At 41.9% G+C, this 15,782-nt stretch overlaps 1 protein-coding gene across 2 annotated transcripts in view; it reads left to right on the forward strand.

The window, feature by feature from the left end:
• The window catches only part of MTR (5-methyltetrahydrofolate-homocysteine methyltransferase), a 100,762-nt gene that overhangs the window by 48,363 nt on the left and 36,617 nt on the right, over positions 1–15,782 (forward strand). For both annotated transcript variants that reach the window (XM_075995500.1, XM_075995499.1), the window contains exons 17-22: positions 3,183–3,299; positions 3,595–3,735; positions 9,040–9,129; positions 10,669–10,821; positions 11,955–12,062; positions 13,242–13,342. In XM_075995500.1, the coding sequence (XP_075851615.1) occupies positions 3,183–3,299; positions 3,595–3,735; positions 9,040–9,129; positions 10,669–10,821; positions 11,955–12,062; positions 13,242–13,342 (710 nt within the window). The remainder of the gene's footprint in view (positions 1–3,182; positions 3,300–3,594; positions 3,736–9,039; positions 9,130–10,668; positions 10,822–11,954; positions 12,063–13,241; positions 13,343–15,782) is intronic.

Below are 15,782 nucleotides of genomic sequence, written 5' to 3' on the forward strand. Positions count from 1 at the left end.
AACAATTAACATTCTTTGTTTTTTTGGTGGTGGTGGAGAGTTATAACTCCAAAATGCATTTAATGATTTTTTTTACATTCTTTAAAATTTTTTTGATTTGAGTGTATTAATTAAGGGGGGTATAAGTGCTTTTGTTAGTTACATGGATATCTTGTAATTATTAATGCTTAAGTCAGGGATTTTCGTGTACCCATCATCAGAATAGTGTTCGCTGTACTCAACAGGTAAGTTTTTATCCCATGCCCACCCTCCTGCCCTCCCCTCTTCTTGGTTTCTCATGTCCTTTATACCGCTTTGTTCCTGTGTGTGCCCGTCTGTTGGCTCCCACTTATTAGTGAGGACATATGGTGTTTGGTTTTCCATTCCTGAGATACATCACTTAGGATATTGGTCTCCAGTTCCATCCATGTTGCTGCAATTGACATTTCATTCCCTTTTATGGCTGAGTGGTACTCTATGATATATATAAACCACATTTTCTTTATCCACTCATAAATTGAAGGGCATTTAGGATGATTCCACATCTTTGCAATTGTGAATTGTGCTGTGATAAACATTCAACATTCTTGTTCTTAGTATTTTTTTTTTTTTTTTTTTTTTTTTGAGACAGGGTCTCACTTTGTTGCCCAGGCTAGAGTGAGTGCCGTGGCGTCAGCCTAGCTCACAGCAACCTCACACTCCTGGGCTCAAGCGATCCCGCTGCCTCAGCCTCCCGAGTAGCTGGGACTACAGGCATGCGCCACCATGCCCAGCTAATTTTTTCTATATATATATATATATTAGTTGGCCAATTAATTATTTCTATTTATAGTAGAGACGGGGTCTCACTCTTGCTCAGGCTGGTTTCGAACTCCTGACCTTGAGCAATCCGCCCGCCTCGGCCTCCCAGAGTGCTAGGATTACAGGTGTGAGCCACCGCGCCTGGCCCCGTATATTTTTTTAATGAAATGTAGGAGCCTTTAGGTTTTTTTTTTTTTTTCCATTTATATAATATTGTTTTAAATTATGAAGTGTAATATACACACAAAAGAATATATAAAACATGCATATTGAGCATAATAAATAATTAATTATAAAGCATATAATAGCTATCACTTAGGTCCCGAAATAGAGCATGGCTAGTGCCTCCTTATCTCTCCTTTTATGATTACACCTCATTCTGAATTTTATGATGCTACTTTGTTGCTTTTCTTCATAATTTTATCACTTCTATACATACATTTTATTTGCATCATTCATGGATTTTGTATTTGTGAATTCACCTACTTAGTAAAATTTATCTGTGACCCCCAAATCAATACTCGTGCAGCCCTGCAGTTGTTTACGGACGTTACCCATGTGCAGAGTGATGAAAAATCTGAGTGGCCTGACCCACATGTTCCCACGTGAGATGCAACATGGCGACAGTTTGCCAGCTCATTTCAGCTCTCGTTCAATAAACAGATGTCCTTTTAGCAGTCTGTGTAATGTCACAGTTTTCACATTTTCGTGCTTTTTGTGGGTGATTTCGGTGTTTAAAATGGTCCCCAAGAATAGTGCTAGTGCCGTCTAGTGTTCTTGAGTGCAAGAGGGCTGTGATGTGCTTCATGGAGCAAATATGGGTTTTAGACAAGCTTCATTCAGGCATGAGTTATAGTGCTGTTGGCCATGCATTCAATGTTAATGAATCAGCAATACATATTAAATGAGATATCTTTGAACACACGCACATAAAACAAGGTTATGTATTGATTTTTTGATAAAAAATGTTGTGATGGGAGCCCCTGTATTTCCTCTGGGAGCGATGCTTCTGTATGCTCTAATTTAGTGTTTGTGGTGATTTTATAGAACTTAACTACCACAAAATAATAAGAATTGACTGAATATCTAAATGATATGGTTTAATTTTGCTTGTTTTTGAGCTTAATAAAAATAGAATTATAAGATTCTTATGCTTTTTTTTCCTTACTCAAGCTTATTTTAAAAATTTATCTGGGCTGGGCGCAGTGGCTCACGCCTGTAATCCTAGCACTCTGAGAGACTGAGGCATGAGGATTGCTCAAGGTCAGGAGTTCGAAACCAGCCTGAGCAAGAGCGAGACCCCATCTCTACTAAAAATAGAAAGAAATTAATTGTCCAACTAAAAATATATAGAAAAAATTAGCTGGGCATGGTGGCTCATGCCTGTAGTCCCAGCTACTTGGGAGGCTGAGGCAGGAGGATTGCTTGAGCCCAGGAATTTGAGATTGCTGTGAGCTAAGCTGACGCCACGGCACTCACTCTATCCTGGGCAACATAGTGAGACTCTGTCTCAAACAAACAAACAAACAAAATTATCTGTCTTACTGTAGCTGTTCATTTTTGTTAATATATAACATTCCATTTTATAACTATACTACGATGCACTGTTTACTGTTGACAAACATCTGGTTTGCTTCCAGCATTTGGACATCATGAGCAATGTTGCTGTGAATATTCTTGTATGTGTATTTTAGGCACATGTGCCTGAGTTTCTCATAGCATGTACCCACGAAGTGGGATGGTTGGGTCATAGTAGTAGGTAATAGCAAGCTGTCTCCCTAAATGCTTGAGCCAGTTTGTCCTTGAAACAGCAGTAAGTGACAGTTCCTGTTATTCCACATGCCTGCTGGTGCTCCATGTAATCATAGGTGTGCTGGAAACCTCAGTTTCCTTTTGTCCCTTCATAGTTGGTCAAGTTTATAGGGAACTAGGAAGTTTATTCATTTAGGCTATGGGAGCCTTCTAGTGCTTTCAATGAATAAGACAGGTGAGGGGTGTGAGAATGCATGCGTGTGTGTGTGTGCACACGCGTGTGCACATATGCATGTGCTATCTCTTGTGTCTTTCTTTCCCTGTCATTTATCCAGCAAACATGTTATGGAACACTCACTATGTATTATATTCTATCATGATTACTGTAGATGTACACAGAGATACAATAGAATTTTGTATTTTTCTTTAGGGAGATTAGAGTCTAGTTGGAAAAACCATCTGTGAAGCAGCACCTTTGTGGCAACATAATATGGCAAGTTTCGGTCTATGTCTAGTAACAAGAAGTTCTGAATTACTTTGAACTTTATATATATATTTTTTACTTTCCATTCCTATATAAAGCTTAAGAGATGTGATTGCCGCTTTTGCCAAAATAGGGGAATCTCTTCACATTTTGAAATTTTTGCTAGGACACGTTACCTGGAGCCAGAGTAAGTGGAGGTCTTTCCAACTTGTCGTTCTCCTTCCGAGGAATGGAAGCCATTCGAGAAGCAATGCATGGGGTTTTCCTGTACCACGCAATCAAGGTATGGCAGAAGACCTGTTTGCTCTGCTGAAACCAGCTTGTACCTGGGGCAGGGATTTTCAAACTGGGGCCCGCAGGCTAACTTTGGCCTCCTGCCAGTTTCTGTAAATAAGATTTGATGGGGACGAAGACACTCCTATTCACTTATATCTACAGCCGCAACAGCAAGGTTGAATAGTAGTGACAGAGCCCACGGCTTAAAATATTTCCTATCTGGCTCTTTGTGGAAAAAGTTTGCAGATACCTGATTTAGGGCATCACGTGGAAATCCTCATTTTTCTTTTTATTGCCCTTAGTTTGGGATGGACATGGGGATAGTGAATGCTGGAAGCCTCCCTGTGTACGATGATATCCATAAGGACCTTCTGCAGCTCTGTGAAGATCTCATCTGGAATAAAGACCCTGAGGCCACTGAGAAGCTCCTACGTTACGCCCAGGTAGAGAGAAAAACATTCTAATGGATGCCTTTTTCCTATCTTTGAATTTATCACTCACAGTTATTAGACCTCATTGTGGAACAGAAGCAAGTATCTAATCCTGTGTTTGGATCATCGAAGATTTCTACAAAGAGGTGCAAAGAAGGTGCTGTGGCTAGAGTGAGGACTGAGAAACACATCATACCTAGGCTGCTTCGATATTCTGAACTTAGCTTTCTTAATTTACAGAAACCTTTATTTATTTTAAAATGTAAAATGTATTTTTCTTGTACCAAAGCAACACATATTAATTCTAGAAAATTTACAAAATACGGTAAGCAAAGGAGGAAAATAAACATCACTCATAATCCCACCACCCAGAGTTAACCACTGTTGATATTTTGTCATAACCTTCTAGTCCTGTGGGCTTTTATCTTTTTGCAAAATGAATATGCAGTCATTGGTACAAACACATTTTTTTACAAAAGTAAAACAATACTCTAGGTGCTGTTTTTGGTAACAGCTTTGTTTGGCAGTATACTGGGATCATGTTTTCATTTTATTCAATGTTTTTCTACCTTATTTAAAATGGCTATTTTGGATTTTCTTGTGTGACTGTTTTAGTATTACTTGCTCCTCATTGAAACATTTAGGTTTTTATACCTGTTTATGTTAGAATCTGGTTTATGTTGAGCCTGGGTGTCACCTCTGCCCAGGACCTGGGACCAGACCAGGGAGCCTCCATTGTGCCTGGGCCCCTCCAGCCCTGGACCGGACCTGCCAGCTCTCGCCCACCAACCAGGTGTTACAGGCCCCAGAATGCTGCCCGGCCTGCCCTGCTGGGCAGTCTGTCTGGGGCCTTCAGCCTCCAAACCTATATCAGCTCTCTCTGCCTGTGTCGCCCCCTCACTCCAAATACACCAAACACGTGTGTTTATAACAGTAGCAACAAAAAAGAGATCTTTAACTCAAAATAACGTGCATCTTAATCTGTTTAAGAGAATGATGGCAAGGAAAAACATTTTCCCCACAGAGCATGTTGGAAAAGCGATAGGATGCTTTTATGTCTGTTGCCAACTTTGTTAAGGTTTTCCATGTTAGAATCTGAATTTAGCTCTGACAGAACTGCTGACTTCTCCTCTTCCGCAGAAGAGTAATAAAATGTTCTAGAAGAAGGATAGGACCATATAGGATGAACTGCATCCTTGTTTTATCAGCCTTACTGGTGGCAAGACCCAGATTTCTGAAATTGCTCATGGAAGGAAGCCTCAGGGAGTTCAGGCTCTGGGCCAGTGTGCACGTGACCCTCCTCTGTGTGCTTTAAAACGCTTCTGCTTTCTCACAGGGACCCGGGACAGCATGTCTCAGGTCTTGGTTGTTGCAAACATAATCAAGTTCTGCTTCTCAGCTCATTATGTAAGAAACACTCCCTATATTTCTTTCTTTCTATGTCTGTGGCTATTTCTGCTCACATAGGCAGAGCTTAGGCCTTTCTTATTCTTTGAACGTAGAGATAGGGTGTTAAACACTATTCAGTTTTCAGAGTAGCTTGTCTTCCACCTAGTAGGGGGCCCTTTGTTTCGAAGATAGAATTCTGTTGAAGGCTGAAGGAGCATCATAACTTCTATTATGTAATCATGAAGTCATCCTAGTGAGTTTTTAATTAGCCTATGAAATGATGAGCTTTTTCATCTTTTCCCACCTGTCTGGAGGAAGCAGCTCCCTCACTTATTTGTAAGACCATTCCCATGTAAGGTTTTGTTGACACTGTGTTCTATCTCTGGCATTCCTTTTGGTCTGTGTTCACTTTCAGCTCTTGTTTACAAGTTTTTGTTTCTGTATATCATGCTGAGCTGCCAAGAAATTTGGCCCCTGGAGGCACAGCCCAAGTGAGGAAGATCTTAATAGCAATTGCAAGAGCTTAACAATCCATCATACAAGATTTCCTCCTTCTTAATGTAACCACAAGGACTTATTATAAGCCATTGACTCCTCTGTCAGGTAGGCTGTCTACATTCAAGGTGACTTCTCTTACTATTAAGGGGGTTAACACATTAACTGCCATGTGAGTTGTAGTTAACTCACGCTAATTTTGAGCCCAGGGCCTTGTGAAGCAAAACTTGGGCAAAAAACCCTGCAGTTGGTTCATGAAAATCTTAACGTGTTGATGTTCTTATTGTTATAGTTAACACTGACAAATCAATTCTAAAAATGTGGATTAAATGAATAGAAGTCAATAAATTTCATTTTTCATTAAATTAGAAAGGATCATTTTGTTTTCCTAGTTTTTATTCTATTTTCATAATAAAACACCATGGCCCTAAGAAGAAAGGTTTTTTCTAGTGTGACAGTCAAATGTGTTAATAACCAAAACAGGTACACTCTAGTAACTTCCAGGAGTGGCTGGCTCTGTAGCAATTCTTGAGGATACACTGGTGCAAATGGAGCATGAAAAGCAGGAATATTATGAGGTAAATAAGGGTTGAGGATTTTTTTTTTCTTTTGAGACAGAGTGTCACTCTGTTGCCCAGGCTAGAGTGCCATGGCGTCAGCCTAGCTCACAGCAACCTCAAACTCCTGGGCTCAAGCAATCCTCCTGCCTCAGCCTCCCGGGTAGCTGGGACTACAGGCATGCACCACCATGCCCGGCTAATTTTTTTTTTTTTTTTTTTTTTAGTTGTCCAGCTAATTTCTTTCTATTTTTTTTTTAGTAGAGATGGGGTCTTGCTCTTGCTCAGGCTGATCTCGAATTTCTGAGCTCAAACGATCCGCCCACCTTGGCCTCCCAGAGTGCTAGGATTAACAGGCGTGAGCCACCACGCCTGGCCTAGGATGTTTTTTTCTTTGTAAGAGAATGATTATGTCTTATTGTCATTAAATGATGAGTTTATATCTAAGTCCTGTCTGATATATCATTGAAAATGTTGGGAAGAACACTCACCCTGATCCTCCAAGGCTCTTTACCCCCACATTTGGGGAGTAATGGACTATTTATTTATTTATTTTATTTATTTTTTAAATCTCTTTTAGTCAGTCTATACTAAAACAGGAGATTTAAAAAATAAATAAGAGTGTTCTCGTTTAGATTTTTCAGTATGTGAGAGAGCCCTTGTGTTACTGTTATTCCATTTACCACTCTGGCTGTAAATCTTGGAGTTGTCCCCAGTTCCTTCCTAGTTGTCCGTTACTTAATGCCCTTTCATTTCCTGCCCTGCTGTTACCACCACTGAGTCCAGGTCTTCGTCATGGATTATTAAAATATTCTCCCTTTTTTGAGGTTCCCTTAAAAATGCTACTTTCATTATTACTCTGTAGCTTCAGAACCTTGAATAGTATCCCCTCTGTACCCACGCAGTTGCCTGGAAGGTTAAATTCAAACTCCACTGCGTGGATTTTTGGCCCTTTGTGATTTGGCCTCTCCATCCTATGCAAACATCGCTCCAGCAAAACCAGTTTTTGTTCAGCATTAATTCATCCAGCTAATATTTACTGAAATCTCGCTTTGGGTCATGCACTTTGCTGAACTTAGGGGATCTAACTGGTAAGAGAGATGTGCTTTTACCCTCTCAGAGCCTGGAGCGCAGTACAGCATGCAGAAAGCGCAGAGGCAGTTGTCGTGCAGTGTGGCCAGTGCTGCAAAGGGGAAGGGCAGGATGCTGGGGGAATGCCGCTGGGGTCACCGACCGCAAAAGTAGGGGGTTAGGGAAAGCTTCCCAGAGGGGGTGATGGGTGAGTGAGTGTCGGAAGATAATGGGAAGCAGCCAGGCCATGGTCCGGGGTCAGAGTGTGGTGCTGCTGGCCCCGCCAGGGCAGGGTATTTGCATCTAGCCAGAGTCTGGCGTTTTGGTAGGTGCTGAATAAACGTATATCAGGTTAGCAATGTTAAGGTCTGGAGGCGAAACAATGATGGAGAATATTAGGAACTCAAAAGTTCTAGATGGCTGAAGTTTGTCAGGAATGGTGGAGGATGAGTCTGAAGATGAAGATGTCATCAGAAGATGAAGCCCGACCAGGGCAAAGGAAGGCATGAGGAGTTGGTACTGTGTGCCGAGAGCCACAGGGAACTTGGAAATACGAGTTTCTTCCCAGGGGAGCAGTTGCATCAGACTTGCATGTTGGCTGGGCCCCTCTGGCCACAGTGTGGAAGATGAATCGGACACCAGAGCGGTTCTGGGCTGCGGAGCCCAGTTAGTTTTTGGACTGTGGAAGTGGAAGTGGGGTGGAGAGAAAATGCTGAGGAGGCGGGAATCATCACGATGAGGTGGTTGAACATGGGGAATGAACGGAGATTCAAGGATGACACTCAGGGTTCTGGTTTGGGCAGCTGGTGTCACCAGGTGGGATGGAGAAAACAATAAAGTAGTGCCGTTTACCACGTGTGCCGTGATCATTGCACTTTGGTCCCTTTGCTGAACCTGTTCCTTCTCAAGACCCAGCTTCTTTGAAGACTTTCTTCCCCACCCCCGGTTATGATGACCACTCCCTCCTTAAAACTCCTTTATATTTTCCACCTCCCTCATTTATGACCATGTTAGTCTGTTGTCTGTCGCTATAGCAGAATACCAAAGACTGGGTAATTTAAAAAGAAAAGAAGTTTATTTAGTTCACAGTTCTGGAGACCGGGAAGTCCAAGAGCACGGAACTGGCATCTGGCGAGGGCCTTCTTGCTGGGTCATAACATAGCAGAAGGCAAGAGCAAGACAGCCAGAGAGATAACAAGCCACTCCCATGATAGCAGTATCAATCTAGCCCTCATTAATCCATTGAGCCCTTCACGAGGGCAGAGGGATTGAGTTTCTAACACATGAACTTTTAGGAGGACACAGTCAAACCGTAGAAATGGCAAAGTCCTCAAGAGCATAGACCGTGTCTTACGCCTCTTGGTGTGCCCACCCCCAAGATAATGACTCGCCTTCATCATGGCCTCTCCACATTTGTCTGTGGGTGATAATGGTCGTTCTTGTTGAGAGCCCTGAAAGCTCATTGGCCTTGGAGTATAGCTTCTCTTACTGTCCTGGAGATAGTTTTACCTTTAGGAAAGATAGTATCTTTAGGAAAGTTATTATCGTAAGTTATTATCTTTAGGAAAGAAGGAAAGAAAAAAAATGGAGCCTTACTCTGTCTTAAAGTTCAAATCCTATAGGATTTTTCTCTTTCCCCCTCTCCTTCCCTCAAACATTTATCGAGATCATGTTTCATGCTGGACCTTCTACTAGGGGCTGGAAATGTCAGAGACTAGGACACAGGTGTTGTTTTTTCTTTTTCTGTTGAACAGTTCAGTAAGTGACCAGTTGTACCCATTTCTTGGTCCTAATTTCAATTCAGACGCATGGCAAAGGAGGGAAGAAAGTCATCCAGACTGATGAGTGGAGGAGCAGCCCCGTGGAAGAGCGCCTGGAGTACGCCCTTGTGAAGGTGAGCTTGGGGCCGGAGCTGGGGGCCGGGCTGCTCGTCTTGGCTGTCTGGCGCCATGGCTGGAGGTGTGGTGCTGGCGGCAGCTAGACGAGGAGATGCCCTTCGCAACCTGGGCAGGTCCTCCTGTCCCTGCCAGCAGCACATTTGACAGTGTCCAGAGACATTTTTGGTTCTCACAATCGTATCTGGGAGTCGTTACTAGCATCCGGTGCCCAGAGGTGCTGCTAAACATCCTACTGTGCACAGGGCAGCCCCACACAACAAAGAATTTTCCAGCCCAAACATCAGTAGTGCTAATGCCGAGAACCCTGTCCTAGACCAAGTTGCTGTCAGTTAGTGAGTCAGTCTTGGCTCTGCTACGGACAGTTGGAATTTTAGGTAAGAAATAATCTCTTGGCTTCCTCATTTGTGAATTCTGGAGAATCTTTTTTTGTGGTTGCCCAGGCTAGAGTGAGTGCCGTGGCGTCAGCGTAGCTCACAGCAACCTCAAACTCCTGGACTCAAGCGATCCTACTGCCTCAGCCTCCCGAGTAGCTGGGACTACAGGCATGCACCACCATGCCCGGCTAATTTTTTCTATATATATTAGTTGGCCAATTAATTTCTTTCTATTTATAGTAGAGACGGGGTCTCGCTCTTGCTCAGGCTGGTTTTGAACTCCTGACCTTGAGCAGTCCTCCCACCTCGGCCTCCCAGAGTGCTAGGATTATAGGCGTGAGCCACCGTGCCCAGCCTGGAGAATCTTGTAGTTCTTTTTTTGGCTCTAGAATTTAACTTTTAACTCTGGGACCTTGTGAGATTCAGTTTGTGGAACTAGTCAGCCACATCCAGGAGTCATTGAACTGGGGACTCTGGGGGCTTGTCAGTGAACGCCAGAGAAGTCAGTGGAGGCTTCATGGATTTGAGCTACACTCAAGGGCCCCGCCCGGTGCTGTTCCTCCCCCAGCCCCACAGTGTGACAGCACACTGATGTCACCACAGGTATTTATTTATTAAACACTAGAGTATAAAATGTATTTTATTACGCATTTGAACTTATCAGTCCTCCTCTTCTCAATAATAGCTCGCTTTTAACTGAGATACTTTTTAAAAAATATTTTTAAATTGAAATAAAATTACATGTATTTACTGTGCACAGCATATTATTTTGTTGAAGTATATGAGGTATTTACTTTGCATCAATAATGCCACCTAAGTACTTCACATAGGTTATCTCATTTAATCCTCAAAATTATAATTTTGTTATACTGTTATAACAGTGTTATATCATAACACTTATAATTATTATGTAATTTTACTATTATAAGTACACTTTTATAATTATTATATAATTATAATATTATACCATTATAATATTATAATTGACAAACCTGAGGCTTAATAAATTGCCAAAATTAGTGTTGGGAGCCAGATTCGAACCTTTGCAGTCTGATTCTGGAATCCACGCTCTTTTTTAAGCATTTCCATGATTCATTCTTTGTTGGATGTTTGGATTCAAGCCAATTTTTTAATGTGATCTTTTTTCTTTTTTTTTAATAGGGCATTGAAAAACATATTGTTGAAGATACTGAGGAAGCCAGGTTAAACCAGGAAAAATATCCCCGACCTCTGAATATAATTGAAGGACCCCTGATGAATGGCATGAAAATTGTTGGTGAACTTTTTGGAGCTGGAAAAATGTTTCTACCTCAGGTTGGCAAAAGATGGGGGTGCCTTTTCACAATTTAATCTTTCCTGTGTCTTTTAATAAATGGTGGTCTGGGATATATTTCTCAGGCTTTAATTTGGACAAGAGATTGAGGGCATTATCTATCTGGTCATTCCCTCTCTGACTGTATTTAGTAGCCAAGTCTGGAAAAATAAATCTTTTCAGTGATGTGGAGGTTAGAGATCATCTGAAAAAAAATTTTTTTTTTTTTGGAAATAGAATCTCACTGTTGCCTGGGCTAGAGTGCCGTGGCATTAGGCTAGCTCACAGTAACCTCACAAACTACTTGTCTCAAGCAATCCTCCTGCCTCAGCCTCCTGAGTAGCTGCATGTGCCACCATGCCCGGCTAATTTTTTTCTATATATTTTTAGTTGGCCAATTAATTTGTTTCTATTTTTAGTAGAGACGGGGTCTCACTCTTGCTCAGGCTGGTTTCGAACTCCTGACCTTGAGCAGTACTCCCGCCTTAGCCTCCCAGAGTGCTAGGGTTACAAGTGTGAGCCACCACGCCCAGCCCAGTGTTCATCTTTAAAGATGCATATTTTGAGAAAAATATTACTATTTTAAATAATGGTACATTAAACGACATGTTTCAAGTAAAACCAGAACTCTGTTTGGTTTACAGCGGCTAACTAACCACATGGGTTAACAAATACTGTTGAGCATCTAGGGTAGTGGCCGAGAGACATGTGGAAACCTGAAAGGCACTCTTCTTGCTTATGCTTAAGGTGTAATTTTAAGTGAGTTGTAGTGCTGGGGATTGTGAAGAGAAGGCTGGGAAGGAGCTTATGGGAGGGAAGCCTGGAACCTGAAGGATACGTAGAACTGGAAGAAGTGATAGAAGGCCTTCTTAGAGAGAACAACAGCAAGCCCAAGGTCAGAGGCCAGCAATTGCATTTGATTTCGCATCTTGCTTTCCCTCTGCTGTGCCTGATTCATTGGCTCTCCCTGCAGGGAACTTACTCCTCGTCCTGCCCACTGTCAAGAGCAGACTCCGGTGCAGCTGGCCTGAGGTCAAAGCACACGTCCTTGATTTGTGCTGAGATGTCGCAGGGGGCCGTGAGGGTCGTTCCTGTGGCTTGGAAAAGACGCCTGACTCTGTGCTCTTTTTCTCAGGTTATAAAGTCAGCCCGGGTCATGAAGAAGGCTGTTGGCCACCTCATCCCCTTCATGGAAAAAGAAAGAGAAGAAACCAGAGTGCTTAATGGCACAGTGGAGGAAGAGGCAAGTCTTTTTGTCCAGGCCGTGTGCCTTTAAGGAACTGGCCCGGGAGATGCTTGCCAAGGGGTGGGGGTAGGGCCTAAGCAGCCAGGCTTGCTGCGCTTGTCACTGAAGAGAAAAGTCAAGAAATGATCCAACATCTTTTCCCCTTTTCTACCAAGTGTCAGCATACTCTGGGATTTTCGTTTGAACGTGGCTTTATGAAATTTTTAATATAGACATTTTTCAATCAGAGCCCATGGTTTTGAGACAAAAACCAGTTCATTCCTTTGCCTGTTCATTAACTGACAATTTCCAAAACTTCTACTATGTGGGAAGTGCTGTGCTAGATGCTAGCTACACAGCTATGCCCCTGCCCTTGAGGTAACTGGGTAATGTTTGTTTCTGGAAAACTCTCACCTGAATATTCTCTCTCTCCCCCGGTGATGTCCTTGGCACCACTTCTGGATTGAATTTAATTCTTATTGGCTGCACCACCTGAGTAAATCATTAAGCCTTCTGACCTTGTTTAGCTCCCTGTGAAGCTCAGTTAGCTTTGGCCTCCAGGATTCTGAATTCTTAAATTGATCCAAGTTTGTGAATGGCTCAGATGTAGTGTTTATAAAAAGTCTTCTTGCTTTGTTTGCCTTTTTTCCTTTTTTCTCTCTCTCTGATTGTGTATGTATGTATGTATTATAGGTCCCAAGTAGGAGGATTTTTTTTTTTTTTTGAGGGAGGGGATGCTGACAAGCTGACAGTGCACAAAATGACCAGAAAGTGAATCAGATGCCATCTGCATGGGCTGTTGGGTTGTTTCTCAGATTTTGATGGAACATACACAGACGCTTAACCAACTCCTTCCTCTCCCTTAACTGCTAATAATATACATTTGTCAAACAATCTTTGGCAGTTAAGGATGTTGTCTTCAGCGCTGGGGCTGTTTTGTGTTTGAACTTCAACTGTTGGTTGAACCATGATCTTGGTTTCAAGCCCCTCGGCCAGCCAGCGAGGCGGGCCTCCTTGGAACTGCTCGGGCTTACTATGTTTTGCTTGCAGAGCGTGGGATTTGGGTCTTGGGTCTGTTTTTGAGGTTGCCTTGGTTGTATTAAATTACTTTCTGTGCTGGCCCTGTATGGCTTGGAGAACCAGGTGATCTGCCCTGACCACGCCCAGCCATGCTGAGCGGCTCCACTTACTCCCCAGGACCCTTACCAAGGCACCATCGTGCTGGCCACCGTCAAAGGAGACGTGCACGACATAGGCAAGAACATCGTTGGGGTCGTCCTTGGCTGCAATAATTTCAGGTAAGTTAGGACCTCGCCTCTTTTAACTCTTTTCTTTTAAAAATGAAAAGCTTTTTTTAACAAGGTAATTATTGGGTGGAGGTGGGTAGGGCATGGCAGTGGATTATTTCTTTTCGCTTGCCGTATTTTCAAATTTTCTGCAGTGAACACAGCATTTCAAATGAAATAAGGCAGTGATATCTATTGTGTGTTCAATAAGGTGACAATAGTAAAAGCTGTTCAGGCAGGGCTGCAGCAGCCAAGAGGATTCCTGGAAAAGGACGTTGTGACTAAGGCTCTGATGGCTGGAGCGTCAGGCTTCTTCCCAGAGCTGGTGGTGCTCACACATTCCCTCCTTCCTCTCAATAAGCAGGCGGATTTTAGAGCTGAGCCCTTCTGAGACTTTGGCTAAATGGAATTTTCTAGGAAAGCTTCATCTGTACAAGTCTTCCTTTGCTTTGCTTGGAGCAGCAGGACCACGTGTTCTTTTTGGTGATAATGAAGCTAGTTTTTGGAATGTTGTATGCAAGTACAATCCCTTTCTGACATCTCTCATTATAATGAATAAATATTCATAACAAAGTTATTTCCTTGTGGGAGCTGATGACCTGTACTAAGTATATATTCTGCTCGGATTTGAGCATATTCTTTATAATTTTAACAGCCTTCTCTGGGCCATGTCTAGCCAAAAGTCCTTTTGAGTCGTGGTCTTCTCTCCAATGTGCTGTTTTTTCTAGATGGAGAAGTGAGAATTGACCAGAGTTACAGATGTGCTCCTAAGAAGTCTTTTCTTTGTTGTCTAGTAACAATTGCTTTCTAAGCCCCCTTCCTACTGTCAGCATTATTATTCATCTCTGCTTTCAAGGCTAATAAGTAAATGCAGATGGCGGACCAGTGTCAGGAAGGTTTGTTTTCCGTCTGACTATCTTCACAAACACTTCTATTTGCCTGCTCACTTACTGTCAAAGACTTCCTCTCCTAGTTTTAGAAGTGAGGAATACTGTTTCTATCAAAGTATTTATTAGTTTTTTAAAAATATAAACATATTGGAGATTGCTTATTATAATGAGATTATACCTATATGGTAAGTATTTGGATAAGGTGTTTGCTTCCTAAAATATACAAGACATTTCTGCTGTTGTCTCCCTTTTTCAAACATGATGTTGTTGGTTTCTGTTTGCATTCATCACAAGCAGTTAAAATTCATTTAATAAATGTTAATACGTCATCTGCTACATACTAGACTCGTAGGTAAACTTCTTAAAAGCAATTCCTGAGATATTATTGTCATGTATTTTATCATTATTTATTTTGATCAATAGTTACTTAGCTGAGAGGAGCATACTAAGAATACTTTTTCCCCAGTCTTAAGGACATTTTAAGAGGCCAGGGAGAAGCGTGGAGGTTCTCCAGGGTGTTACTGGAATGAATGTCAGCAGTTTTGACGGCTCCTTATTAAGCCTGAGGCTTTCCTGCAGCCAGTCAGTTTCCTCTGTCTTGTGCATTGAGGGTTTGCATATCTTTGCTAATAAGTCTAACTGGAGAAACATCTTCTGATGGAACTTTAATTTCTTTTTACAAAAGTATAAATGAGCGTACAAACTTCCTGTCAAACAGCCCTTTGGCTTGTGTCTCAAAACACAGGGACTCTTTTGTTGGTGAGTTTATTTTTGTGGTGTCAGCCGGTAGACAAGTACAGCTGGAGAGCCGCCTCCTGGAGGAACGTTTGCTTCAGCTGAGTGGCAGTGCCAGGCCAGTGTGCTTGGGGGAATCACCCAGCTAGTGAGTGACTCCTGCAACCTAGTCAGCATCAAATCCTTCCCTAGCTTGTTTCCATTGATGCAGTAAGTCTCATGAAATGATTACAGTGGTTTTTCTTGGTCAGGAACAAAGAAGTGAAGAGCCAAAAAAGGGTAGTTCTATTTAGACAGACAACACATTTTTTATGAGGAAGATGATATGATGCAATAGAATGTGCAAATTTGAGGATTTGCATAGAAGTAGAGATGTGTTCACCTAGAGTCTACTGAAACCCGATATTTATTTACCACATCATAATTTATACAGTGCTTTTATTATATATAACTGATTTTTTTTCTTTGTCATCTTTTTTGTTTGTTTGTTTTGGTTCTTTTCTTTTCTTTCATCCTTTCTTTTCATAGTTTTGACCCTACCCTGCCTGTATCAGAGTTACTATATTTCTCATTTTACAGATGAGAAAACTGAGGCTTAGAGAACTTCAGTGATTTCTTTATGGTGTCATGGCTAGCAAGTGGCAGGGCTTCTCTGATTTCCTAAGCTGGGACTTTGTGTACTGGACCACTTTATTTTCCGATATTTTTTTGACTTGCAAACAACTTTAATGTCTAATATTAATAGAAGGCGTACCTTGTTTTTTTGTGTTTCCCTTTATTGAGCTTCACAGATATTTCAGTTTTTACAAACTGAAGGTTTGTGGTAA

The sequence above is a fragment of the Microcebus murinus genome, chromosome 19 (assembly GCF_040939455.1).
Source record: "Microcebus murinus isolate Inina chromosome 19, M.murinus_Inina_mat1.0, whole genome shotgun sequence".
Classification (NCBI taxonomy): Eukaryota; Metazoa; Chordata; class Mammalia; order Primates; family Cheirogaleidae; genus Microcebus; species Microcebus murinus.